Genomic DNA, 27,849 nt, shown 5'->3' with positions numbered 1-27,849 from the left:
CATTATAATCGAACCGCTAAGTTGTCAGCATGTTAATGCCTGGTTTTTAACCCCTTAAAAATCATTTTAACGATTTTATTCAATATTGACCCATTTTTGACCCCTTAAAAATTATTTTAACGATTTTATATAATATTGACCCATTTTTAACCCCTTAACAATTATTTTAACGATTTTATTCAATATTGACCCATTTTTGACCCCTTGAAAATTATTTTAACGATTTTATTCAAAACCTGTGAAGTAGCGAATCCATGATAATAGAACCGCTAAGTAGTGAGGATGTTAATGCCTTATTTTTAACCCCTTAAAAATTATTTTAACGATTTTATTCAATATTGACCCATTTTTGACCCCTTAAAAATTATTTTAACGATTTTATTCAATATTGACCTATTTTTAACCCCTTAACAATTATTTTTACGATTTTATTCAATATTGACCCATTTTTGACCCCTTGAAAATTATTTTAACGATTTTATTCAAAACCTGTGAAGTAGCGAATCCATGATAATCGAACCGCTAGTAGTGAGGATGTTAATGCCTCATTTTTAACCCCTTAAAAATCATTTTAACGATTTTATTCAATATTGACCCATTTTTGACCCCTTAAAAATTATGTTAACGATTTTATTCAAGATTGACCCATTTTTAACCCCTTAAAAATTACTTTAACGATTGTATTAAATATTGACACATTTTTAACCCCTTAAAAATTATTTTAACGATTTTATTCAATATTGACCAATTTTTAACCCCTTAAAAATTATTTTAACGATTTTATTCAATATTGACCCATTTTTGACCCCTTGAAAATTATTTTAACGATTTTATTCAAAACCTGTGAAGTAGCGAATCCATGATAATCGAACCGCTAAGTAGTGAGGATGTTAATGCCTCATTTGTAACCCCTTAAAAATCATTTTAACGATTTTATTCAATATTGACCCATTTTTGACCCCTTAAAAATTATTTTAACGATTTTATTCAATATTGACCCATTTTTACCCCTTAAAAATTATTTTAACGATTTTATTCAATATTGACCCATTTTTAACCCCTTAAAAATTATTTTTACGATTTTATTCAATATTGACCCATTTTTGACCCCTTGAAAATTATTTTAACGATTTTATTCAAGACCTGTGAAGTAGCGAATCCATAGTAATCGAACCGCTAAGTAGTCAGGATGTTAATGCCTGATTTTTAACCCCTTAAAAATCATTTTAACGATTTTATTCAATATTGACCCATTTTTGACCCCTTAAAAATTATTTTAACGATTTTATATAATATTGACCCATTTTTAACCCCTTAAAAATTATTTTAACGATTTTATTCAATATTGACCCATTTTTGACCCCTTGAAAATTATTTTAACGATTTTATTCAAAACCTGTGAAGTAGCGAATCCATGATAATCGAACCGCTAAGTAGTGAGGATGTTAATGCCTAATTTGTAACCCCTTAAAAATCATTTTAACGATTTTATTCAATATTGACCCATTTTTGACCCCTTAAAAATTATTTTAACGATTTTATTATAGATTGACCGATTTTTAACCCCTTAAAAATTATTTTAACGATTGTATTACATATTGACACATTTTTAACCCCTTAAAAATAATTTTAATGATTTTATTCAATATTGGCCCATTTTTGACCCCTTAAAAATTATTTTAACGATTTTGTTCAATATTGGCCCATTTTTAACCCCTTAAAAATTATTATAACGATTTTATTCAATATTGACCCATTTTTGACCCCTTGAAAATTATTTTAACGATTTTATTCAAAACCTGTGAAGTAGCGAATCCATGATAATCGAACCGCTAAGAAGTGAGGATGTTAATGCCTCATTTTTAACCCCTTAAAAATCATTTTAACGATTTTATTCAATATTGACCCATTTTTGACCCCTTAAAAATTATTTTAACGATTGTATTCAATATTGACCCATTTTTACCCCTTAAAAATTATTTTAACGATTTTATTCAATATTGACCCATTTTTAACCCCTTAAAATTATTTTTACGATTTTATTCAATATTGACCCATTTTTTACCCCTTGAAAATTATTTTAACGATTTTATTCAAAACCTGTGAAGTAGCGAATCCATTATAATCGAACCGCTAAGTAGTCAGGATGTTAATGCCTGATTTTTAACCCCTTAAAAATCATTTTAACGATTTTATTCCATATTGACCCATTTTTGACCCCTTAAAAATTATTTTAACGATTTTATATAATATTGACCCATTTTTAACCCCTTAAAAATTATTTTAACGATTTTATTCAATATTGACCCATTTTTGACCCCTTGAAAATTATTTTAACGATTTTATTCAAAACCTGTGAAGTAGCGAATCCATGATAATAGAACCGCTAAGTAGTGAGGATGTTAATGCCTTATTTTTAACCCCTTAAAAATTATTTTAACGATGTTATTCAATATTGACCCATTTTTGACCCCTTAAAAATTATTTTAACGATTTTATTCAATATTGACCCATTTTTAACCCCTTAACAATTATTTTTACGATTTTATTCAATATTGACCCATTTTTGACCCCTTGAAAATTATTTTAACGATTTTATTCAAAACCTGTGAAGTAGCGAATCCATTATAATCGAACCGCTAGTAGTGAGGATGTTAATGCCTCATTTTTAAACACTTAAAAATCATTTTAACGATTTTATTCAATATTGACCCATTTTTGACCCCTTGAAAATTATTTTAACGATTTTATTCAAAACCTGTGAAGTAGCGAATCCATGATAATCAAACCGCTAAGAAGTGAGGATGTTAATGCCTCATTTTTAACCCCTTAAAAATCATTTTAACGATTTTATTCAATATTGACCCATTTTTGACCCCTTAAAAATTATTTTAACGATTGTATTCAATATTGACCCATTTTTACCCCTTAAAAATTATTTTAACGATTTTATTCAATATTGACCCATTTTTAACCCCTTAAAAAATATTTTAACGATTTTATTCACTATTGACCCATTTTTTACCCCTTGAAAATTATTTTAACGATTTTATTCAAAACCTGTGAAGTAGCGAATCCATTATAATCGAACCGCTAAGTAGTCAGCATGTAAATGCCTGGTTTTTAACCCCTTAAAAATCATTTTAACGATTTTATTCCATATTGACCCATTTTTGACCCCTTAAAAATTATTTTAACGATTTTATATAATATTGACCCATTTTTAACCCCTTAACAATTATTTTAACGATTTTATTCAATATTGACCCATTTTTGACCCCTTGAAAATTATTTTAACGATTTTATTCAAAACCTGTGAAGTAGCGAATCCATGATAATAGAACCGCTAAGTAGTGAGGATGTTAATGCCTTATTTTTAACCCCTTAAAAATTATTTTAACGATTTTATTCAATATTGACCCATTTTTGACCCCTTAAAAATTATTTTAACGATTTTATTCAATATTGACCCATTTTTAACCCCTTAACAATTATTTTTACGATTTTATTCAATATTGACCCATTTTTGACCCCTTGAAAATTATTTTAACGATTTTATTCAAAACCTGTGAAGTAGCGAATCCATGATAATCGAACCGCTAGTAGTGAGGATGTTAATGCCTCATTTTTAACCCCTTAAAAATCATTTTAACGATTTTATTCAATATTGACCCATTTTTGACCCCTTAAAAATTATGTTAACGATTTTATTCAAGATTGACCCATTTTTAACCCCTTAAAAATTATTTTAACGATTGTATTCAATATTGACACATTTTTAACCCCTTAAAAATTATTTTAACGATTTTATTCAATATTGACCCATTTTTAACCCCTTAAAAATTATTTTAGCGATTTTATTCAATATTGACCCATTTTTGACCCCTTGAAAATTATTTTAACGATTTTATTCAAAACCTGTGAAGTAGCGAATCCATGATAATCGAACCGCTAAGAAGTGAGGATGTTAATGCCTCATTTTTAACCCCTTAAAAATCATTTTAACGATTTTATTCAATATTGACCCATTTTTGACCCCTTAAAAATTATTTTAACGATTGTATTCAATATTGACCCATTTTTACCCCTTAAAAATTATTTTAACGATTTTATTCAATATTGACCCATTTTTAACCCCTTAAAATTATTTTTACGATTTTATTCAATATTGACCCATTTTTTACCCCTTGAACATTATTTTAACGATTTTATTCAAAACCTGTGAAGTAGCGAATCCATTATAATCGAACCGCTAAGTAGTCAGGATGTTAATGCCTGATTTTTAACCCCTTAAAAATCATTTTAACGATTTTATTCCATATTGACCCATTTTTGACCCCTTAAAAATTATTTTAACGATTTTATATAATATTGACCCATTTTTAACCCCTTAAAAATTATTTTAACGATTTTATTCAATATTGACCCATTTTTGACCCCTTGAAAATTATTTTAACGATTTTATTCAAAACCTGTGAAGTAGCGAATCCATGATAATAGAACCGCTAAGTAGTGAGGATGTTAATGCCTTATTTTTAACCCCTTAAAAATTATTTTAACGATTTTATTCAATATTGACCCATTTTTGACCCCTTAAAAATTATTTTAACGATTTTATTCAATATTGACCCATTTTTAACCCCTTAACAATTATTTTTACGATTTTATTCAATATTGACCCATTTTTGACCCCTTGAAAATTATTTTAACGATTTTATTCAAAACCTGTGAAGTAGCGAATCCATTATAATCGAACCGCTAGTAGTGAGGATGTTAATGCCTCATTTTTAAACCCTTAAAAATCATTTTAACGATTTTATTCAATATTGACCCATTTTTGACCCCTTGAAAATTATTTTAACGATTTTATTCAAAACCTGTGAAGTAGCGAATCCATGATAATCAAACCGCTAAGAAGTGAGGATGTTAATGCCTCATTTTTAACCCCTTAAAAATCATTTTAACGATTTTATTCAATATTGACCCATTTTTGACCCCTTAAAAATTATTTTAACGATTGTATTCAATATTGACCCATTTTTACCCCTTAAAAATTATTTTAACGATTTTATTCAATATTGACCCATTTTTAACCCCTTAAAAATTATTTTTACGATTTTATTCAATATTGACCCATTTTTTACCCCTTGAAAATTATTTTAACGATTTTATTCAAAACCTGTGAAGTAGCGAATCCATTATAATCGAACCGCTAAGTAGTCAGCATGTTAATGCCTGGTTTTTAACCCCTTAAAAATCATTTTAACGATTTTATTCCATATTGACCCATTTTTGACCCCTTAAAAATTATTTTAACGATTTTATATAATATTGACCCATTTTTAACCCCTTAACAATTATTTTAACGATTTTATTCAATATTGACCCATTTTTGACCCCTTGAAAATTATTTTAACGATTTTATTCAAAACCTGTGAAGTAGCGAATCCATGATAATAGAACCGCTAAGTAGTGAGGATGTTAATGCCTTATTTTTAACCCCTTAAAAATTATTTTAACGATTTTATTCAATATTGACCCATTTTTGACCCCTTAAAAATTATTTTAACGATTTTATTCAATATTGACCCATTTTTAACCCCTTAACAATTATTTTTACGATTTTATTCAATATTGACCCATTTTTGACCCCTTGAAAATTATTTTAACGATTTTATTCAAAACCTGTGAAGTAGCGAATCCATGATAATCGAACCGCTAGTAGTGAGGATGTTAATGCCTCATTTTTAACCCCTTAAAAATCATTTTAACGATTTTATTCAATATTGACCCATTTTTGACCCCTTAAAAATTATGTTAACGATTTTATTCAAGATTGACCCATTTTTAACCCCTTAAAAATTATTTTAACGATTGTATTCAATATTGACACATTTTTAACCCCTTAAAAATTATTTTAACGATTTTATTCAATATTGACCCATTTTTAACCCCTTAAAAATTATTTTTACGATTTTATTCAATATTGACCCATTTTTGACCCCTTGAAAATTATTTTAACGATTTTATTCAAGACCTGTGAAGTAGCGAATCCATAGTAATCGAACCGCTAAGTAGTCAGGATGTTAATGCCTGATTTTTAACCCCTTAAAAATCATTTTAACGATTTTATTCAATATTGACCCATTTTTGACCCCTTAAAAATTATTTTAACGATTTTATTCAATATTGACCCATTTTTAACCCCTTAACAATTATTTTTACGATTTTATTCAATATTGACCCATTTTTGACCCCTTGAAAATTATTTTAACGATTTTATTCAATATTGACCCATTTTTAACCCCTTAAAAATTATTTTAACGATTTTATTCAATATTGACCCATTTTTGACCCCTTGAAAATTATTTTAACGATTTTATTCAAAACCTGTGAAGTAGCGAATCCATGATAATCGAACCGCTAAGTAGTGAGGATGTTAATGCCTCATTTTTAACCCCTTAAAAATCATTTTAACGATTTTATTCAATATTGACCCATTTTTGACCCCTTAAAAATTATTTTAACGATTTTATTCAAGATTGACCAATTTTTAACCCCTTAAAAATTATTTTAACGATTGTATTACATATTGACACATTTTTAACCCCTTAAAAATAATTTTAATGATTTTATTCATTATTGACCCATTTTTGACCCCTTAAAAATTATTTTAACGATTTTATTCAATATTGACCCATTTTTAACCCCTTAAAAATAATTTTAACGATTTTATTCAATATTGGCCCATTTTTGACCCCTTAAAAATTATTTTAACGATTTTGTTCAATATTGGCCCATTTTTAACCCCTTAAAAATTATTATAACGATTTTATTCAATATTGACCCATTTTTGACCCCTTGAAAATTATTTTAACGATTTTATTCAAAACCTGTGAAGTAGCGAATCCATGATAATCGAACCGCTAAGTAGTGAGGATGTTAATGCCTCATTTTTAACCCCTTAAAAATCATTTTAACGATTTTATTCAATATTGACCCATTTTTGACCCCTTAAAAATTATTTTAACGATTTTATTCAAGATTGACCCATTTTTAACCCCTTAAAAATTATTTTAACGATTTTATTCAAAACCTGTGAAGTAGCGAATCCATGATAATAGAACCGCTAAGTAGTGAGGATGTTAATGCCTTATTTTTAACCCCTTAAAAATTATTTTAACGATTTTATTCAATATTGACCCATTTTTGACCCCTTAAAAATTATTTTAACGATTTTATTCAATATTGACCCATTTTTAACCCCTTAACAATTATTTTTACGATTTTATTCAATATTGACCCATTTTTGACCCCTTGAAAATTATTTTAACGATTTTATTCAAAACCTGTGAAGTAGCGAATCCATGATAATCGAACCGCTAAGTAGTGAGGATGTTAATGCCTCATTTTTAACCCCTTAAAAATCATTTTAACGATTTTATTCAATATTGACCCATTTTTGACCCCTTAAAAATTATGTTAACGATTTTATTCAAGATTGACCCATTTTTAACCCCTTAAAAATTATTTTAACGATTGTATTACATATTGACACATTTTTAACCCCTTAAAAATTATTTTAACGATTTTATTCAATATTGACCCATTTTTTACCCCTTAAAAATTATTTTAACGTTTTTATTCAATATTGACCCATTTTTAACCCCTTAAACATTATTTTAACGATTTTATTCAATATTGACATATTTTTGACCCCTTAAAAATTATTTTAACGATTTCATTCAATATTGACCCATTTTTGACCCTCTTAAAAATTATTTTAACGATTTTATTCAAAACCTGTGAAGTAGCGAATCCATGATAATCGAACCGCTAGTAGTGAGGATGTTAATGCCTCATTTTTAACCCCTTAAAAATCATTTTAACGATTTTATTCAATATTGACCCATTTTTGACCCCTTAAAAATTATGTTAACGATTTTATTCAAGATTAACCCATTTTTAACCCCTTAAAAATTATTTTAACGATTGTATTCAATATTGACACATTTTTAACCCCTTAAAAATTATTTTAACGATTTTATTCAATATTGACCCATTTTTAACCCCTTAAAAATTATTTTTACGATTTTATTCAATATTGACCCATTTTTGACCCCTTGAAAATTATTTTAACGATTTTATTCAAGACCTGTGAAGTAGCGAATCCATAGTAATCGAACCGCTAAGTAGTCAGGATGTTAATGCCTTATTTTTAACCCCTTAAAAATCATTTTAACGATTTTATTCAATATTGACCCATTTTTGACCCCTTAAAAATTATTTTAACGATTTTATTCAATATTGACCCATTTTTAACCCCTTAAAAATTATTTTAACGATTTTATTCAATATTGACCCATTTTTGACCCCTTGAAAATTATTTTAACGATTTTATTCAAAACCTGTGAAGTAGCGAATCCATGATAATCGAACCGCTAAGTAGTGAGGATGTTAATGCCTCATTTTTAACCCCTTAAAAATCATTTTAACGATTTTATTCAATATTGACCCATTTTTGACCCCTTAAAAATTATGTTAACGATTTTATTCAAGATTGACCCATTTTTAACCCCTTAAAAATTATTTTAACGATTGTATTACATATTGACACATTTTTAACCCCTTAAAAATTATTTTAACGATTTTATTCAATATTGACCCATTTTTTACCCCTTAAAAATTATTTTAACGTTTTTATTCAATATTGACCCATTTTTAACCCCTTAAACATTATTTTAACGATTTTATTCAATATTGACATATTTTTGACCCCTTAAAAATTATTTTAACGATTTCATTCAATATTGACCCATTTTTGACCCTCTTAAAAATTATTTTAACGATTTTATTCAAAACCTGTGAAGTAGCGAATCTATGATAATCGAACCGCTAGTAGTGAGGATGTTAATGCCTCATTTTTAACCCCTTAAAAATCATTTTAACGATTTTATTCAATATTGACCCATTTTTGACCCCTTAAAAATTATGTTAACGATTTTATTCAAGATTAACCCATTTTTAACCCCTTAAAAATTATTTTAACGATTGTATTCAATATTGACACATTTTTAACCCCTTAAAAATTATTTTAACGATTTTATTCAATATTGACCCATTTTTAACCCCTTAAAAATTATTTTTACGATTTTATTCAATATTGACCCATTTTTGACCCCTTGAAAATTATTTTAACGATTTTATTCAAGACCTGTGAAGTAGCGAATCCATAGTAATCGAACCGCTAAGTAGTCAGGATGTTAATGCCTGATTTTTAACCCCTTAAAAATCATTTTAACGATTTTATTCAATATTGACCCATTTTTGACCCCTTAAAAATTATTTTAACGATTTTATTCAATATTGACCCATTTTTAACCCCTTAAAAATTATTTTAACGATTTTATTCAATATTGACCCATTTTTTACCCCTTGAACATTATTTTAACGATTTTATTCAAAACCTGTGAAGTAGCGCATCCATTATAATCGAACCGCTAAGTAGTCAGGATGTTAATGCCTGATTTTTAACCCCTTAAAAATCATTTTAACGATTTTATTCAATATTGACCCATTTTTGACCCCTTAAAAATTATTTTAACGATTTTATTCAATATTGACCCATTTTTAACCCCTTAAAAATTATTTTAACGATTTTATTCAAGATTGACCCATTTTTAACCCCTTAAAAATTATTTTAACGATTGTATTACATATTGACACATTTTTAACCCCTTAAAAATAATTTTAATGATTTTATTCATTATTGACCCATTTTTGACCCCTTAAAAATAATTTTAACGATTTTATTCAATATTGGCCCATTTTTGACCCCTTAAAAATTATTTTAACGATTTTGTTCAATATTGGCCCATTTTTAACCCCTTAAAAATTATTATAACGATTTTATTCAATATTGACCCATTTTTGACCCCTTGAAAATTATTTTAACGATTTTATTCAAAACCTGTGAAGTAGCGAATCCATGATAATCGAACCGCTAAGTAGTGAGGATGTTAATGCCTCATTTTTAACCCCTTAAAAATCATTTTAACGATTTTATTCAATATTGACCCATTTTTGACCCCTTAAAAATTATTTTAACGATTTTATTCAAGATTGACCCATTTTTAACCCCTTAAAAATTATTTTAACGATTTTATTCAAAACCTGTGAAGTAGCGAATCCATGATAATAGAACCGCTAAGTAGTGAGGATGTTAATGCCTTATTTTTAACCCCTTAAAAATTATTTTAACGATTTTATTCAATATTGACCCATTTTTGACCCCTTAAAAATTATTTTAACGATTTTATTCAATATTGACCCATTTTTAACCCCTTAACAATTATTTTTACGATTTTATTCAATATTGACCCATTTTTGACCCCTTGAAAATTATTTTAACGATTTTATTCAAAACCTGTGAAGTAGCGAATCCATGATAATCGAACCGCTAAGTAGTGAGGATGTTAATGCCTCATTTTTAACCCCTTAAAAATCATTTTAACGATTTTATTCAATATTGACCCATTTTTGACCCCTTAAAAATTATGTTAACGATTTTATTCAAGATTGACCCATTTTTAACCCCTTAAAAATTATTTTAACGATTGTATTACATATTGACACATTTTTAACCCCTTAAAAATTATTTTAACGATTTTATTCAATATTGACCCATTTTTTACCCCTTAAAAATTATTTTAACGTTTTTATTCAATATTGACCCATTTTTAACCCCTTAAACATTATTTTAACGATTTTATTCAATATTGACATATTTTTGACCCCTTAAAAATTATTTTAACGATTTCATTCAATATTGACCCATTTTTGACCCTCTTAAAAATTATTTTAACGATTTTATTCAATATTGACACATGATGCACCAGCCCAAATATGACAACAATACTCCATATATGGGCGAATGGTGGCCTTATAGAGATACAGGATACTATCGGGCGTTAGTAGCTTTCTAGCACCGTAGAGGGAACCTACCACTTTCGCAGCGTTTCTGGCAATGCTCTCAATGTAATTTTTCCAACTCATGTTTTCTGTGAACGTTAGGCCGAGGAGTTTAAAGGATGTGCTTTCAGATAAAGCGTCTTTGGCCATTGCTATTGGTGGTAGAGAAGGTTTCTTGTAGTTATTGAAGGAAACAAGTTTAGTCTTAGTTGCATTAAATGTGGACATCCATTTCTGTCCCCATTCCACCACAAATCGGAGGTCATACTCTAGTGTTTTTGCCATTTCTCGAGATATGTGTTCATTTGTTTTCCTGTCGTGTTGGTTATAGAGAGTGTTGTCATCAGCATATATACACATCTCACAGACAATTTTGTCAGGGAGGTCATTTAAGAATATTGAAATAATAGAGGTCCATGGCTCAATCCGGTATCCTCAACCCATCAGACGATGGTCAACCCAATCTACCTATACTGGCATTTTGGTATTCATGCACTCCCAAGCGCCCAGTTTACAGGGGTGGTGGTGTGTCGGGAGAGGGGAAAACGGCGTTAATTGCCCTAGTCAGGAAACAAGATAGACCACTGAGTGTTTCTGTCGAATCCCTGTGATTCGAACTCTCCGCCTGGCTAATAGGCAAAGAAGGAATGTGGAAGCCGGGCGATATGCAGTGCCTATCTACTCCTTAAGCACTTTAGGTTTGCAGACTGGTAATTTGCTCGAGTCACTAGCTCTAGGAAAGTTGTTATCCAAGACTGGAGAGGCCTCCCTCCCCTTAGGTTTAGCTTCAGAATTTTCCTTCTCCTAGACGGATGACCTGGGAAGAGCTACGGATCCATCAGCACCGAGAAGGTTTGCCTCGCGCCTGGGTCATAATCCAGGTATTTCTGCGATCCAGCGTGGGTTGTTAATGTTACTGGGTTAGTATGTGAATGTTATATATATGTCTAATGAGAAATTACCCTCCTCAAAGTGATTAAGGAGCATTGCTATTTCATTGTTGCTGGAGGAGTGGGTGAATAAAAGTTCATGCAGTGGAAGCAGCTATGTTTGGAACAGGTTTGTTCGATCGAGTAAGTATATGGTTTTATATTTTTCCTTTAAATTTAGAATTTTTTTCTTTTTTTTGTGTTGGCTTAGGAATAGGATAACGCGTTACAGGATGGCTTGATATTAAGAATTAACTAAAAATGTTATTGCCCATGCTCTGGGTGTGTTAGATGGCAGGAGGGTTAAGATGTATCTTCAATGTAGATACAAGTAAAGTCATTTTTGATATGGTGTACAATACAGTACAAGTATAATTGGAAGTAAAATTATAAGTTATGGCGTGTTCAGTATGTATAATAAAGTAAATAGATATATGGGCAGCTTTCCAACAGATGCGAATATATGACGGTTTTAGGTATTAAGTATGTTTCCACTTCTAACGGAGATATCTGCAGCTTTTCGTTTGAAAATCATGAAGTTGTATTTTGCATTACAGAGTATCAGTTCAGTTTTTGTATTTATTGCAAACCTAAGGAATAGACAACTATTGCTATGTAATGAAGATAGATGTAAATCTAAGTACAGACTATGGCTAGTAAGTATCTATCTGGGTAAGAATAAACTAATGCATGTTTTAGGTGTAGCAATGTATAGATGTTTAGTGATAATGCCTTCCAGTCGGTCAGCGTGCGAAGGTTAAGGACTGAAAGATAAGAAAACACCCCCACAGTGTGTGTAATGTAAGTGTAGATGGCAGCGAGGGAAGTAGAGTGGACTGTTAGTTATTAGGAGAGGGTTAACTTACAGAATACAGTAAAATTTATTATTAGAATTTATAATAAAGTAAAGTTTAGTTAGAGAAGGAAAAATATTTAATTTTTTTCTTCCTTTTTTATTATTAAACATGCAGATCAGACTAAGGCAGTCGTCTTGGAGGTAAAGGATATATTGGATATACGTAGCAAGGAGGAAGGGGTGTTTGTACCGTAATGAGAGAGACTATAAGTACATGGCACGGCATTATTATTATTATTATTATTATTATTATTATTATTATTATTATTATTATTGCAACATAATTTGAAATATGTTAAATATTAAAAAAACACTGTTAATGACAATTTTGCTGCTACGAATTCGTAATAAAAAAGCGAAACAATCCAGGAGGCGTCTCCTATAGGAGAACTCACATCCTTCCATCTCATTAACTCTTACCATTTAGTAGACTTGCTAATTTCCGATTTATTAGAATAAAAATTATTTACATTTGATATGTTACTTCAGAAAATCTATTTCTATGTTTAACAATGTCTTTGTTTTCCTTGTATATTACAATATTGAACATTGTTTGTGGCTGAATTAATGGAAAACGTGACTTACACAAGCGACGACGCCTATGTGTAATCTGTTTTAGGACGAAATCAAGAAATGAAAAGAGAAAAAGAATATACATATGGTTTATTAATATACACACGGTGTATTAATATATATATGGTTTATTAATATATATATATATATATATATATATATATATATATATATATATATATATATATGGTTTATTAATATATATATGGTTTATTAATGACGGTTATGAAAAGATTGAAGAAGAAAGCATTGCCTCCTTTCGATTGACTACGCTTAATTTCGACGTTCGCGACTTCCGGTTTTGGAGTGGACGCAAGGGCAAAGGCGTCACTTATTTTTCACCTTATTTTCCTACTTACCGTTACGGGTTCGAGTCTGCCTACCTACTACCACTTTTTTAAACACCTCTCTCCATCCGGGATGCCTACCGATGTTCTGCGGGCTTCCTTATTCGAAACACCCGGGCAACGCCGGGCACCTCCGCTAGTATGATATAAAAGATAAATAAAAGTTCTTACAATTCGGTTCTAGAGCTAAAACGATCCTTATTGAAGATGGAAGCTTCTATAAGATAAGTTGTAAAATTGCGATATTTATGCTCTTTTTTATTAGATGTAAATATTATTAATTATATTAATTTCACTTTTTAATTAGTGTTTTTTTTTATTTAATATATGTTCTTGGTTCAAGTATATATTTCTTACAATTAGTTGCTTATATATCTAAACTAACAGGCCGCCCGACATTGCCCGGTCGTAAAATACGCTTACATATATTTTGATTACTTCAGATTTCGTATTTATTATTATATTATATTACATTATATTGGACCCAACATATAGTAATGATTTTAAAAGTTAAAAATATGACCTGTGCGCCACCACCGTAAATCGAAATCGAAGCGTTTGGCTTACGAGTTATTACTTCATTTGACGTTAATAGCTGAGAAATAAAGACATGTTTGCTGAAAGGCTAAAAATTAAAACTTGAACCAATAGCTATTAGTTTCGCATGCATATTCGTAATGCCGCCATTCACCTTTATAATTTTCACATTTTTGCACTGATTTTACCCGGCTAAACCCCAAATATAAAGTTTCGCATTGGTTCGAATATCCTATGAATTAAGTTTAATGCCTGTAGACCAAAGCCTGACAGAGGAGTTTGACAGGGAAAATTTTTAACAAGTATATATAGGTATACATGAATATATATAAAGAAAGAGGTTTTGTGTTAACTATAACCTTTTTACGTAAATATTTCGCAAGTAAAATCATTATAATTATACGTAATAATTACCTAAAGATGATTAATATGGTAAGAAAACCGAAAAAACAAATAGGAAATTAATGAAAATTAATGTTTAAAAGAATATGCAAATTAGCTAGATCTTTTTCTAGTGCTCTTTTGCAGATTAATAAAATTCAGCGAACCATGTATAACAAAGTTGTATTTTCTTTTTGAATAAAGACAAAAAAGGATTTTAATATGAATATTAATTAATAAATAAAATGATAAGAGTATATATATATATACGAGGGTAAATCAAAAAGTTCTGAGACAAATTGAAGAAAAACTTTATTTATGGAAGTTGAAAACTTTATTTTTCTACATACGATCCGCCTAACTCAATACACTTCTGTAAGCGATGTTTCCATCGATAAATTCCTTCTTCATAAAATTCTGGAACTTGTCTAGTGAACCAGGTCACAACCTCTTTCTTTGCTTCATTTATGGATTGAAATCTTATTCCTCTCAAATGTTCCTTCAGTTTTGAAAATAGGAAGAAATCACTAGGCGCTAAATCAGGACTATAGGGAGGGTGTGAAAGGATTTCCCAGCGAAACTCGCGTAAAATTGTTCTTACAGTCTTGGCCGTGTGTACTGGAGCGTTGTCATGATAGAACAGAATTTGACGATGGAGCTTTCCTCGTCATTTCTTAGCCAATGAAGTCTTCAGCTTTCTCAAAACTCCTTCGTAATAGCTTGCGGTGATAGTTTTCTGTCCTTCAAGAAAATCTAATAAAACGATTCCATCTTTATCCCAAAAAACAGTTGCCATTATTTTTTGAGCTGACCTTGCTGCTTTGAACTTGATAGGGCCTGCTGATCCTCTTGGTAACCATTGTTTAGACTGAACTTTGCTTTCAGGATCGTACAGGTAAATCCATGTTTCATCACCATCAAAAAAGTTTGCCTCATTTGCTTCAATTCTAGTCAGAAGGGCCAATGAAAGATCTGATCTCAGATTCAACTGATTCTGCTGCAACGCTTTAGGCACCCAACGAGCAGAAAGCTTACTCAGACCAAGATCTTTTTTCAGAATTAAAAAGGTTGACCCAAATGAAATGTCAAGCTCCTTAGCAATCTCATTCACTGTTATTCTCCGATCTTCTTCAACAAGATTCCTGACAAGCTCGATGTTTTGAGCATTTTTTGATGTTGAAGGCCTACCTTCTCTTTGGTCATCTTGAAGATCATTCCTACCATCCTTGAATCGTCTGATCCAACGATAAACAACAGCTTTAAAAGGTGACGAGTCTCCATAAACATTTTGTTGAGCTTTAATGATTTCCGTCGGTTTCCATTCCAGTTTTGTTAGAAATTTAATGTTTGCACGAACTTCAAATTGGCTCATTTTGGACTGTCAAAAAGTTAATATTATAAAATATTATCTGAAAAAAAAAAGAATAAAAGATTTAGAATGCTGTAACTTGTCAAATTTGTTGTAAAGTAATCAGTAGTGCAATTAAACCTTGTTTTGTTGCTCTATTTTCATTTAGATTGAATTTATATCACTTGTCTTAAAACTTTTTGATTTACCCTCGTGTATATATATATATATATATATATATATATATATATATATATATATATATGTACAAAGAATAGATACAAAAAAAAAGCAAAAGAAAAACACACCTTAATATTGTCAAAGTTGATGTATACCTGTAATACCAGGAATAGGATGTTAAACACAATGACTACTATGGCGAAATTAAAATAAAATTTATTCTGTAAAAAGAAAAAAAAGGAAATATTAAATACAGCATTTATCAGAAATAACCAGGCTGTCAAAATGAGTGTTATATAATAGTACTGAGCAGATTTATATAATATGGTGGGTACACAATCAGCACATGTTACGTTGTGGTTTATGTAAATTGTTCGTCTAAATGATGTGTGTATACAGAGTGCACGTGGCTTAACTAAATGTATGGGGTAGTTCTTCAGTATATGAACCATATGCTCTTATCTCTCTCTTTATATATATATATATATATATATATATATATATATATATATATACTAACAGTTCATCCCTACTTTGCCCAGGCCCTATCTACTGTTAGTAACTACATGTGCATATATATATATATATATATATATATATATATATATATATATATATATATAGTTATAAAAAGATTGACTCATGTCCAAGTAACCTAGATATAAAATTTCACGTGTTTAGAACCAAAATTTCCGGAGGAGTTTAGTAGAGTCTGCAAAATTTAACTCTTTCAGTTTACCTCTTGGCAGATTAATTTTCGCCAAACACTGATGAATAATTTGTCTGAATAATTTATTCATATAAACCCCAAATGTTTAGACTCAAAATTTGTTGCATAGTTTTCTAGAGACTACAAAAACCAAATCTTTTGAACTTTAACCACTTGGCAGTCAAATTTTCACCCAAAAACCGATCAAAAACATTGCCCTATATCTGAACACACATGTAAAATTTTAAATGTTTAAACAAAAATTCTCTGAGAAGTACTTTTTTTTTAACTTTGACCCCAATTTTGACCCCTTGACATACATTGTTTTGGGCTCGAATCAAGTTAAAAAATTTGATCCATGTCCAAGGGACCTACACTTAAAATTTTATATGTTTAGACAAAAATTCTCTGAGAAGTCATTTTTTTTAACTTGGACCCCAATTTTGACACCTGGACATTCATTGTTTTGGGCTCGAATCAAGTTAAAAAATTTGATCCATGTCCAAGGGACCTACACTTAAAATTTTATATGTTTAGACAAAAATTCTCTGAGAAATCATTTTTTTAAACTTTGACCCCAATTTTGACACCTGGACATTCATTGTTTTGGGCTCAAATCAAGTTAAAAAATTTGATCCATGTCCAAGGGACCTACACTTAAAATTTTATATGTTTAGACAAAAATTCTCTGAGAAGTTATTTTTTTTAAACTTTGACCCCAATTTTGACACCTTGACATTCATTGTTTTGGGCTCGAATGAAGTTAAAAAATTTGATCCATGTCCAAGGGACCTACACTTAAAATTTTATATGTTTAGACAAAAATTCTCTGAGAAGTTATTTTTTTTAAACTTTGACCCCAATTTTGACACCTTGACATTCATTGTTTTGGGCTCGAATCAAGTTAAAAAATTTGATCCATGTCCAAGGGACCTACACTTAAAATTTTATATGTTTAGACAAAAATTCTCTGAGAAGTTATTTTTTTTAAACTTTGACCCCAATTTTGACACCTTGACATTCATTGTTTTGGGCTCGAATCAAGTTAAAAAATTTGATCCATGTCCAAGGGACCTACACTTAAAATTTTATATGTTTAGACAAAAATTCTCGGAGAAGTTATTTTTTTAAAACTTTGACCCCAATTTTGACACCTTGACATACATTGTTTTGGGCTCGAATCAAGTTAAAAAATTTGATCCATGTCCAAGGGACCTACACTTAAAATTTTATATGTTTAGACAAAAATTCTCGGAGAAGTTATTTTTTTTAAACTTTGACCCCAATTTTGACACCTTGACATTCATTGTTTTGGGCTCGAATCAAGTTAAAAAATTTGATCCATGTCCAAGGGACCTACACTTAAAATTTTATATGTTTAGACAAAAATTCTCTGAGAAGTCATTTTTTTAAACTTTGACCCCAATTTTGACACATGGACATTCATTGTTTTGGGCTCAAATCAAGTTAAAAAATTTGATCCATGTCCAAGGGACCTACACTTAAAATTTTATATGTTTAGACAAAAATTCTCTGAGAAGTTATTTTTTTTAAACTTTGACCCCAATTTTGACACCTTGACATTCATTGTTTTGGGCTCGAATCAAGTTAAAAAATTTTATCCATGTCCAAGGGACCTACACTTAAAATTTTATATGTTTAGACAAAAATTCTCTGAGAAGTTATTTTTTTTAAACTTTGACCCCAATTTTGACACCTTGACATTCATTGTTTTGGGCTCGAATGAAGTTAAAAAATTTGATCCATGTCCAAGGGACCTACACTTAAAATTTTATATGTTTAGACAAAAATTCTCTGAGAAGTTATTTTTTTTAAACTTTGACCCCAATTTTGACACCTTGACATTCATTGTTTTGGGCTCAAATCAAGTTAAAAAAATTGATCCATGTCCAAGGGACCTACACTTAAAATTTTATATGTTTAGACAAAAATTCTCTGAGAAGTTATTTTTTTTAAACTTTGACCCCAATTTTGACACCTTGATATTCATTGTTTTGGGCTCAAATCAAGTTAAAAAATTTGATCCATGTCCAAGGGACCTACACTTAAAATTTTATATGTTTAGACTGTAAATTGGCGCAGGAGTTTTGTAGAGTTTTCAAAGGTCAAATCGTTTAACTTTGCCCCCTTGACAGCAAATTTTGTGGCCGGAAACCGATTAAATTTTTTTTTCCAAATCTCAGCACTCCTTATGTCAAATCTCATGTCTGTAGACTGAAAATTGACAGAGTAATTTGGTAGGGAAATGTACACATACAAAAAGACACACAGACAATTTCACACACACACACACACACATATATATATATATATATATATATATATATATATATATATATATATATACAGTGCGTTACTTGCTTTATTGCAGATCATATTTTATTTAATAACTTTCTTAATACTAAACATAATTAATTCAAATTTTGTACAGCCATTGAACACACTTTGACAGGTTAGTCTATAAAATTTTATCCAAATATTCTTACTAGTTCAAAAGTTATCCCAATTTTTGAAAAAGATGAAATTTTTACTGTTTCTCGCTTTATTGCAGGAGTTCTAAAAATGCCTAAAAATGGAGGATTGACTGCACCAGAGAAGAACAGGATAACCGCAGGTCTTGCAGAGGGTCTTACAATTCTTCAGTTATCAGAAGAACTTGGTAGAGATAAGAGAACTGTGGCATCCTTTGTGGAGAAGCCAAAGATTTCACCACGTAAGAATAAGGGCAAAAGAAAGGTCATTTCTCCTCGTGACATGCGAAAAATAAGCAAAGAAGTCAATAAAGACCCAAATGACATCAGCAGGTCTATTTTTATAAAAGCTGGCGTTGCTGCAATGTCAAGAAAAACAAGATGTAGTATTTTAAACGAAATTGCAAGAAACGTAAAACACATTTCAAAACCTCCTTTGAACCAAACCAACATGAAAAAACGCATAGCTTGGGCACAAAAATACATGAAAACAGACTTTCAACAAGTTTTATTCACGGATGAATCGAGAGCCACGCTGGATGGTCCAGATGGATGGGCTAAAGTTTGGAGTCCTAAGGGAGATCCTATGCCATATCGTATCAGGCGTCAACAAGGAGGGGGATGAGTTTTTGGGCTGGAATCGTTGGAGATGAACTCTTAGGACCCTTCAGAGTGCCTGACGGCGTTAAACTTACCAGCCAAACATACATCCAGTTTTTGGAGGAGCATTTGTCACCTTGGCTAGACGACCTTCCACTTCTTCGTCGTAGACGCCTTACTTTTATGCACGATAACGCTCCATCTCACGCTGCAAAAGCTACCAAATCATACCTTGAGTCTCTGTGGATCAAAGACGAAACTCTCATGACCTGGCCGCCTTGTTCTCCTGACCTGAACCCAATAGAGAACTTTTGGTCAATTCTGAAAAGAGGGTTTATGAAGAAGGACGGCAATTCACATCAAAAGATGCCCTTTGGAATAAAATTCTTGAAGTGTCTAGGACCATAACACCTTCTCAAATAAAAAAAAAACTAACCTCATCTGTTGATAATAGACTGTTTAAGGTGATTGCAAGGAAGGGAAATTATGTTGATAAATAATTCGTTTTTCGTTAAAATGTCACGCTTTGTGAGTTGTATTTGATTTCTATATGGTTATATATCTGTTATTGTTACTAATTTGAATTAAATTAACAAATAAATTCATACTTTTATTAACTTTAAACTGTATTTTAAATACGTTGCAATAAAGCGAGAAACAGTAAAAAGTTCATATTTTTCAAAAATTGTTATAACTTTTGAACTAGTAAGAATATTTGGATAAAATTTTATGGACTAACTTATCAATGTGTTTTCTATAGCTGTACAAAATTTCAGTTAATTACGTTTAGTAATAAAAAAGTTATCAAGGAAAATGTGATCTGCAATAAAGCAAGTAACGCACTGTATATATATATATATATATATATATATATATATATATATATACGTGATGACCCAAAAAAAAACAAAAGCAAAATGGAGGTCATCTAGAACATATGCTGTAGAACGGAGAAAAAAGGCCAAAGACCCTAGTGTTTTGATGTGATGTTTGGAATATAATAAACTTGTTTTGACAAAAGTTTCATTTCATAAAACACTAAGAAACGGGGCCTAATTAGAGTTGGGCCCTTTTTTTGGGGGGGGTTAGCCTGCATATATATATATATATATATATATATATATATATATATACTGGGTTAAGAAATTCCAACGAAAGAAAGATGTATATTTAAATAAGGGGTAGTCATCGAAAATGTATATTTTTTAACAGTATTTTATTATTCCGTGTCTTGGTTTTTCATTGCGAATTATGTTTAGATCATTGTAATAATGTTTTTAAATCATTGAAATCGTTTTTAACGCGTTTCAGACGTTCTGTGAAGCGCCCTCTTCAGAAATTATTTTCAAATGTGTTGGAGATGTAATAATAGCATTTTCGTAGTTCATTTGAAGTGTTTCCACGGGGTGGAAACGTGTAAGTGTCTACTATTCATTGGAATATTCAATTTTTATTACTCTTTTATTGGGCTGTATCTCGGCGGCCTCGGCTGTGGTCAGTCCTATGTTGTGTTTCTCTCTCTCACTCTCTCTTTCTTCTTGTGTTTTTTCTTTTCCTTTAGGGTAGGATGTGTGTGAGCTTTCTTTTATTGGTTTGGAAATGTGTGTACTGTTTTATAGTATTATGAGGTTATTTGCTTCCCTAGGACGGTGACTGTGATCCAAGGTCGTTACTAATGTGTATGTGTGAGGAGGGGGGTGGAGAACCAGCTCTTCTGAAATAAGGGTAGGGGTAGTTTCATTCTATTTTGATATTTATTTTTTGGATTCTTAGATTAAGTATTGTGATTTTTCGTTTCAGTCTTTTCGGGTATTCTTTATATTATGTTTGTTTAGATAGAGAGGTGTATTTAAAAATATGTATAGGGGATTTTTTAATGTTTCTATTTATTTGTCGCCCCATGTGGATCGGTTCCTAGTGTGGGGAAGATCTTGTTCCCCTGAGGGGTGGGGGGAATTGGAGAGGTATAGGTATGGGAGGGGATGATAGAAGGGATGATAGTTGTCTCAGTCATGAGGGATTTCTCCTCCACTGACTCAGGAGGGATCGAGGTGTGGGAACAGATATTATACTATGGTTCTAGGTGTTTCCTAGTGTTGTTAGTTTCGAGGTAAGTAGGGTTGGTATTGTGTAGTGTGTTGTATTAGAGATAGGGTGTATTGTCTGTGTGTGGTTGTATGCACGCGCGTGTGTGTGTTTTAATGTGTCGGTTCTGTGTCTGTGTGTTTTAATGTCTGATTTAATAATTGAGAAGACATTTCCAGCTATACCATAGCTGGACATCTTGTGAAGTAAACCTTTATGCCATACCCTATCAAAGGTCTCTGATATATCTATAACAATTGCCCTATAAAGTTGCCTCTGTCGAGAGATTCGCTAATCCTATGAGATATAACTGTAAGCACATCTGTTGTATATCTAGCAGAACGGAAACCATATTGTGTGTCACTAAGAAGGTATTTTTGCTGAGATGGTTGATTACTTCTCTATTTAACACAGATTCCAGCAACTTACTCATGACGCACAGGGGCTTATTGGCCTGTACTGAGAGGAATGATCACCTGAATTCTTAAATACAGGGCATACTGATGAGGTGTTCCAGCCTTAGTCGCAAAGGGTGGAATTAGCTGCAAAGTTCTTGGTAAAGAGTTTGGCTTTGTCTGATGCTGACGATATTACCTCAGGTCCATTGATGACAGTTGGGATAGATCACACGCTTCTGTTCAGGATTCTGTTTGCTATTTTCCAAAAATGGTGGGAACCAAGCCGCTGCTCAGCTACTTTGGACTTGACGGACTCAACATACTACTCTCTTGCGTTTTTTATTATTTTCTTACAATGGTTGCTGGCAATCCTGAAAGCGGCTTTAGTGTCCATACATCTATTGCGTTGGAAGCAGTGAAAATAGTTATTTCTGTGCGCAATGGCAGCAGCACATTCTGGAGAAAACTATGGCTAGCTGTTAAGTTTTTGTTGGAACATTTTCCAGTGTATGAAAGAGTCTATACCTACAACTGACCATTCCGTCAGTTCTGATACTATAGAGGACACATCCTTTTTAAACATGGAACGCAGAGGTAGATCCAATATAAATGTACGGAAGCTATCCCAGTCAGCTATACTGTATCGATATACTGTACGATGGAGAGGTACGTCTGAGGACTTATTACATTTCATTTTTATCTTAATTGATACAACTGAGTGGTCGGAAGATCCAATAGGAGACAGCACGGAAACTGAACATAGTTGGGAGAAAAAGGTCTAGGAGACTCGCATACTGGCCGTCATTGTCGGCCACACGGGTGGGTTCGTGAACAATCTGAGTGAGGTCATAAGCAATGGAGAAATCATGACAGAACCTCCACTCATCATCGGTCTTGTTTGAGTGGGTCAACCATTCTATATCGTGAACATTGAAGTCTCCACATACGTGCATGTTAGCTGAAGGATAAGGTGATAGAACTAGGTCAATTTTCTCAGATATGCTTTTAAAGATAGTAACTCCGCTGTCGTGAGGGCGATAGAGAGTAAATATAAATGCAGTAGTGTATCCTTTAATTACGAACGCATTAAGGGAAATCCAATGCCAGTTTTGCTTGAAAATAAAAGGTCCGGTTTAGTCTCCTGTAATTGGGCTTCAAGCTCTGAAAGGTTAGAACGTAGATCCCTGATGTTGGAGAAGGAGACATGGTAGTGGGGGTCTATGTTTGATGTTGGAGTTCCGAGTTTATACGTGCATTTTTTCTTGAAACTTGTCATGATGGAATTTTGGAATTTGTGGACTAGGCCCTCAATTTATATACTCAAGGAAATTTTGCATCCATCTTTTTTTCTCGCCTCATTTATTCAGTGATGAGTTCTGTTTTGCCACGATTAAATCACCCAAACTCCGACCATTTTCAGTCGCATAATTTTGATATCCTTCAGGCTAGACTCCAAAATGTTTACGTAATTTGGAACTGTTTAAATCACAAAGATAGATTGTCTTCTAAGTGTTGCACCTAAAAACAATTGAATGCTTTCATCGACCGAAACATAAAAATAATTATGAAGATGGGGACAGTACTCACAATTATTCAAATGCATTTTAAGAATTTGAACTGTCGAAAAAATTGACATTCATCTTCTTAGGATTTTTGCTATCGTAAAATATAGCGCTGTCCGTGTAATGCAGAACTCCAAAATTTTCAACAGTAACCAAATAGCATTTGCGATTGTTCGAACCCGAAGCAATTATGATTCGGAAACAGAGCTCAGATGCCGTATATTTCATTCATTTTTTTCGCTTCATCGTCCCCACATTGAAATAATTAGTCTTCGATAGAACCCCCTCTTCAAAATAAGATCTTGTCTGTCAAACCTTTTAGCAACATCCACATCTGTGGTAATTTTAATGTTCATAATTTTGAATAGCTTATATATTAAAAAAAAACTTAATGAGGAAAGAACTTTCTCTGAAGAATTTTCGCTTGTCTAGCAGTAGTAGTTAAATTGTATTGGTTCCTTTTATAGTCAGTCTACGAAAATTGTCTCCATATAGATGGGCTATTCCAAACTCTATTTCGCTATTGTCCATATTTCAAAAAATGTTATTGTTACTTGAAAGAAAGATTAGATTAATTTTTTTAGTGTTTTTGTAATAAATGTATTGTCACAGTCTCTTCGTTTCTATCTATAAAAATATAAAGTTAAACTTTTTTCTCGCTCTGACATTGATATTAAAAGCATACATTTTGTATTTAAAAATGATTAAAACGATATTTATATATTCAGTCATAGATATGCGGGCGATTTGATTAATTTTAACTAATTTGCTTATTCCTTTCAAAAACCGAGCGTTCAATGAGTAATTATTCAGTTTTTATTGTTTCTTAGGAGATTATTGGTTTAATTAAATTATTACGATTAATTATTTTATGCACAGTTTCTACATCATGCATAATTACAGAGAATGCGTTCTAATACACAGACAAGTACATATATATACACACACACATATATATATACATACACACACACACATATATATATATATATATACAGAGAGAGAGAGACAAAGAGAGAGAAAGAGAGAAGGAGAGAAAAGTGAAATTGTGTGTGTGAGAGAGAGTTTCTGTGAGTATACATTCCTTTACCAAACTACTCTGTCAATATTCGGTCTACATCCTTGAGATTTGACATAAGAGGTATTGAGATTTGGGAAAATCTTTTTTAATAAATTTTCGGCCAGAAATTTGGCTCTTAAGAGGTCAAAGTTCAACGATTTTAAAACTCTACCAAACTCCTCCGCCAATTTTGGGTATAAACTCTTTAATTTTAGATGTAGGTTACTTAGACATGAATAACAATAAATGGTAAAGGCTCAAAATTGGGGTGAAAGTTTTAAAAATTTTACCTCTGCGGTCTCTAGGAAATTACTCAGCCAATTTTCGGTGTAAACATTTGAAATTTTACATGAAGTGTATTCAGATATATGGCAAAATTTTAATCGGTTTTCGGCCGAAATTTTGGCTACTAAATGGTCAGAGTACAAAATAGTTTACCATTGTAGTTTCTAGCACACTATTCAGCTAAATTCTGGTCTAAATATTTGAAATTTAACATAAATGGTACTCACAAATGCAGCAAGTTTTTCCATCAGATTTTGGGCGAAGATTTGACTTCCGAATGGTAAAAGCTGAAAGAATCGACTTTTGCAGACTCTAGTAAACTCCTCCGCAAATTTTGGGTTTAAGCACCTGAATTTTTTTATGTAGGTTACTTGGACAAGTCAAACGTTTTAATATATATGCATATGCTCATAAAGTTATACACAGTACACAGGGCTCGATGTAAACAAGAAGGTTTATATAATAAACACACAATATAGCAGATCTGTATTTACCTCTAAGCAACCATACGTGAGTGTGCGTGTGACATTATTCGTGTGTGGGCAAAAAGTCTTTATCAAACATAATTCTGAATATCTAGTCTACACACCTTTTATACTAGGGCAAAAACTTTGATATAAGGGCAACAACTTTGATATAAGGGCAAAAACTTTGATATAAGGGCAACAAATTTGATATAAGTGCAAAGACTTTGATATAAGGGCAAAAACTTTGATATAAGGGCAAAGACTTTGATATAAGGGCAACAACTTTGATATAAGGGCAAAGACTTTGATACAAGGGCAAAAACTTTGATATAAGTGCAAAAACTTTGATATAAGGGCAAAAACTTTGATATAAGTGCAAAAACTTTGATATAAGGGCAACAACTTTGATATAAGTGCAAAAACATTGATATAAGGGCAAAAACTTTGATATAAGTGCAAATACTTTGATATAAGTGCAAAAACTTTGATATAAGGGCAAAAACTTTGATATAAGTGCAAAAACTTTGATATAAGTGCAAAAACTTTGATATGAGTGCAAAAAGTTTGATATAAGTGCAAAGCTTTGATATAAGGGCAAAAACTTTGATATAAGGGCAAAAACTTTGATATAAGTGCAAAAACTTTGATATAAGTGCAAAAACCTTGATATAAGGGCAAAAACTTTTATATAAGGGCAAAAACTTTGATATAAGTGTAAAAACTTTGATATAAGGGCAAAAACTTTGATATAAGTGCAAAAACTTTGATATAAGTGCAAAAACTTTGATATAAGGGCAAAAACTTTGATATAAGTGCAAAAACTTTGATATAAGGGCAAAAACTTTGATATAAGAGCAACAACTTTGATATAAGAGCAAAAACTTTGATATAAGTGCAAAAACTTTGATATAAGGGCAAAAACTATGATATAAGTTCAAAAACTTTGATATAAGGGCAAACACTTTGATATAAGTGCAAAAACTTTGATATAAGGGCAAAAACTTTGATATAAGGGCAAAAACTTTGATATAAGAGCAAAAACTTTGATATAAGGGCAAAAACTTTGATATAAGTGCAAAAACTTTGATATAAGTGCAAAAACTTTGATATAAGTGCAAAAACTTTGATACAAGGGCAAAAACTTTGATATAAGGGCAAAAACCTTGATATAAGTGCAAAAACTTTGATATAAGTGCAAAATCTTTGATATAAGGGCAAAAATTTTGATATAAGTGCAAAAACTTTGATATAAGTGCAAAAACCTTGATATAAGGGCAAAAACTTTTATATAAGGGCAAAAACGTTGATATAAGGGCAAAAACTTTGATATAAGGGCAAAAACTTTGATATAAAGGAAAAAACTTTGATATAAGTGCAAAAACTTTGATATAAGGGCAAATACTTTGATATAAGGGCAAAAACTTTGATATAAGGGCAAACACTTTGATATGAGGGCAAACCCTTTGATATAAGGGACAAAAACTTTGATATAAGTGCAAAAACTTTGATATAAGTGCGAAAACTTTGATATAAGGGCAAAAACTTTGATATAAGTTCAAAAACTTTGATATAAGGGCAAAAACTTTTATATAAGGGCAAAAACTTTGATATAAGTGCAAAAACTTTGATATAAGTGCAAAAACTTTGATATAAGTGCAAAAACTTTGATATAAGGGCAAAAGCTTTTATATAAGGGCAAAAACTTTGATATAAGTGTAAAAACTTTGATATAAGGGCAAAAACTTTGATATAAGTGCAAAAACTTTGATATAAGTGCAAAAACTTTGATATAAGGGCAAAAACTTTGATATAAGTTCAAAAACTTTGATATTAGGGCGAAAACTTTGATATAAGGGCAAAAACTTTGATATAAAGGCAACAACTTTGATATAAGTGCAAAAACTTTGATATAAGTGCAAAAACTTTGATATAAGGGCAAAAATATTGATATAAGGGCAAAAACTTTGATCTAAGTGCAAAAACTTTGATATAAGTGCAAAAACTTTGATATAAGTGCAAAAACTTTGATATAAGTGCAAAAACTTTGATATAAGGGAAAAAACTTTGAT

The 27,849-nt window shown here is 31.0% G+C and overlaps 1 protein-coding gene across 28 annotated transcripts in view; it reads right to left on the bottom strand.

The window, feature by feature from the left end:
* Positions 1 to 27,849, bottom strand: part of LOC145256284 (histone-lysine N-methyltransferase SETMAR-like) — a 165,925-nt gene that overhangs the window by 40,747 nt on the left and 97,329 nt on the right. For 11 of the 28 annotated variants that reach the window (XR_013863958.1, XR_013863959.1, XM_080114988.1 and 8 more), the window contains one exon: positions 16,251 to 16,343. The exons of 5 other annotated variants lie outside the window; for them this stretch is intronic. Coding sequence is in view for 21 of the 23 variants with exons in the window: in XM_080114988.1 (XP_079971114.1) it covers positions 16,251 to 16,343 (93 nt within the window). In the remaining 2 variants the exon portion in view is untranslated. Of the gene's footprint in view, positions 1 to 14,893; positions 16,004 to 16,250; positions 16,344 to 27,849 lie in introns of those variants that run through there. 12 more of the 28 variants (XM_080114967.1, XM_080114972.1, XM_080114968.1 and 9 more) reach the window with 3 other exon arrangements.

This window comes from Euprymna scolopes, chromosome 32, assembly GCF_053919585.1.
Source record: "Euprymna scolopes isolate OS-2025 chromosome 32, ASM5391958v1, whole genome shotgun sequence".
Lineage (NCBI taxonomy): Eukaryota > Metazoa > Mollusca > Cephalopoda > Sepiida > Sepiolidae > Euprymna > Euprymna scolopes.
This window is presented reverse-complemented; position numbering and strand designations above follow the sequence as displayed.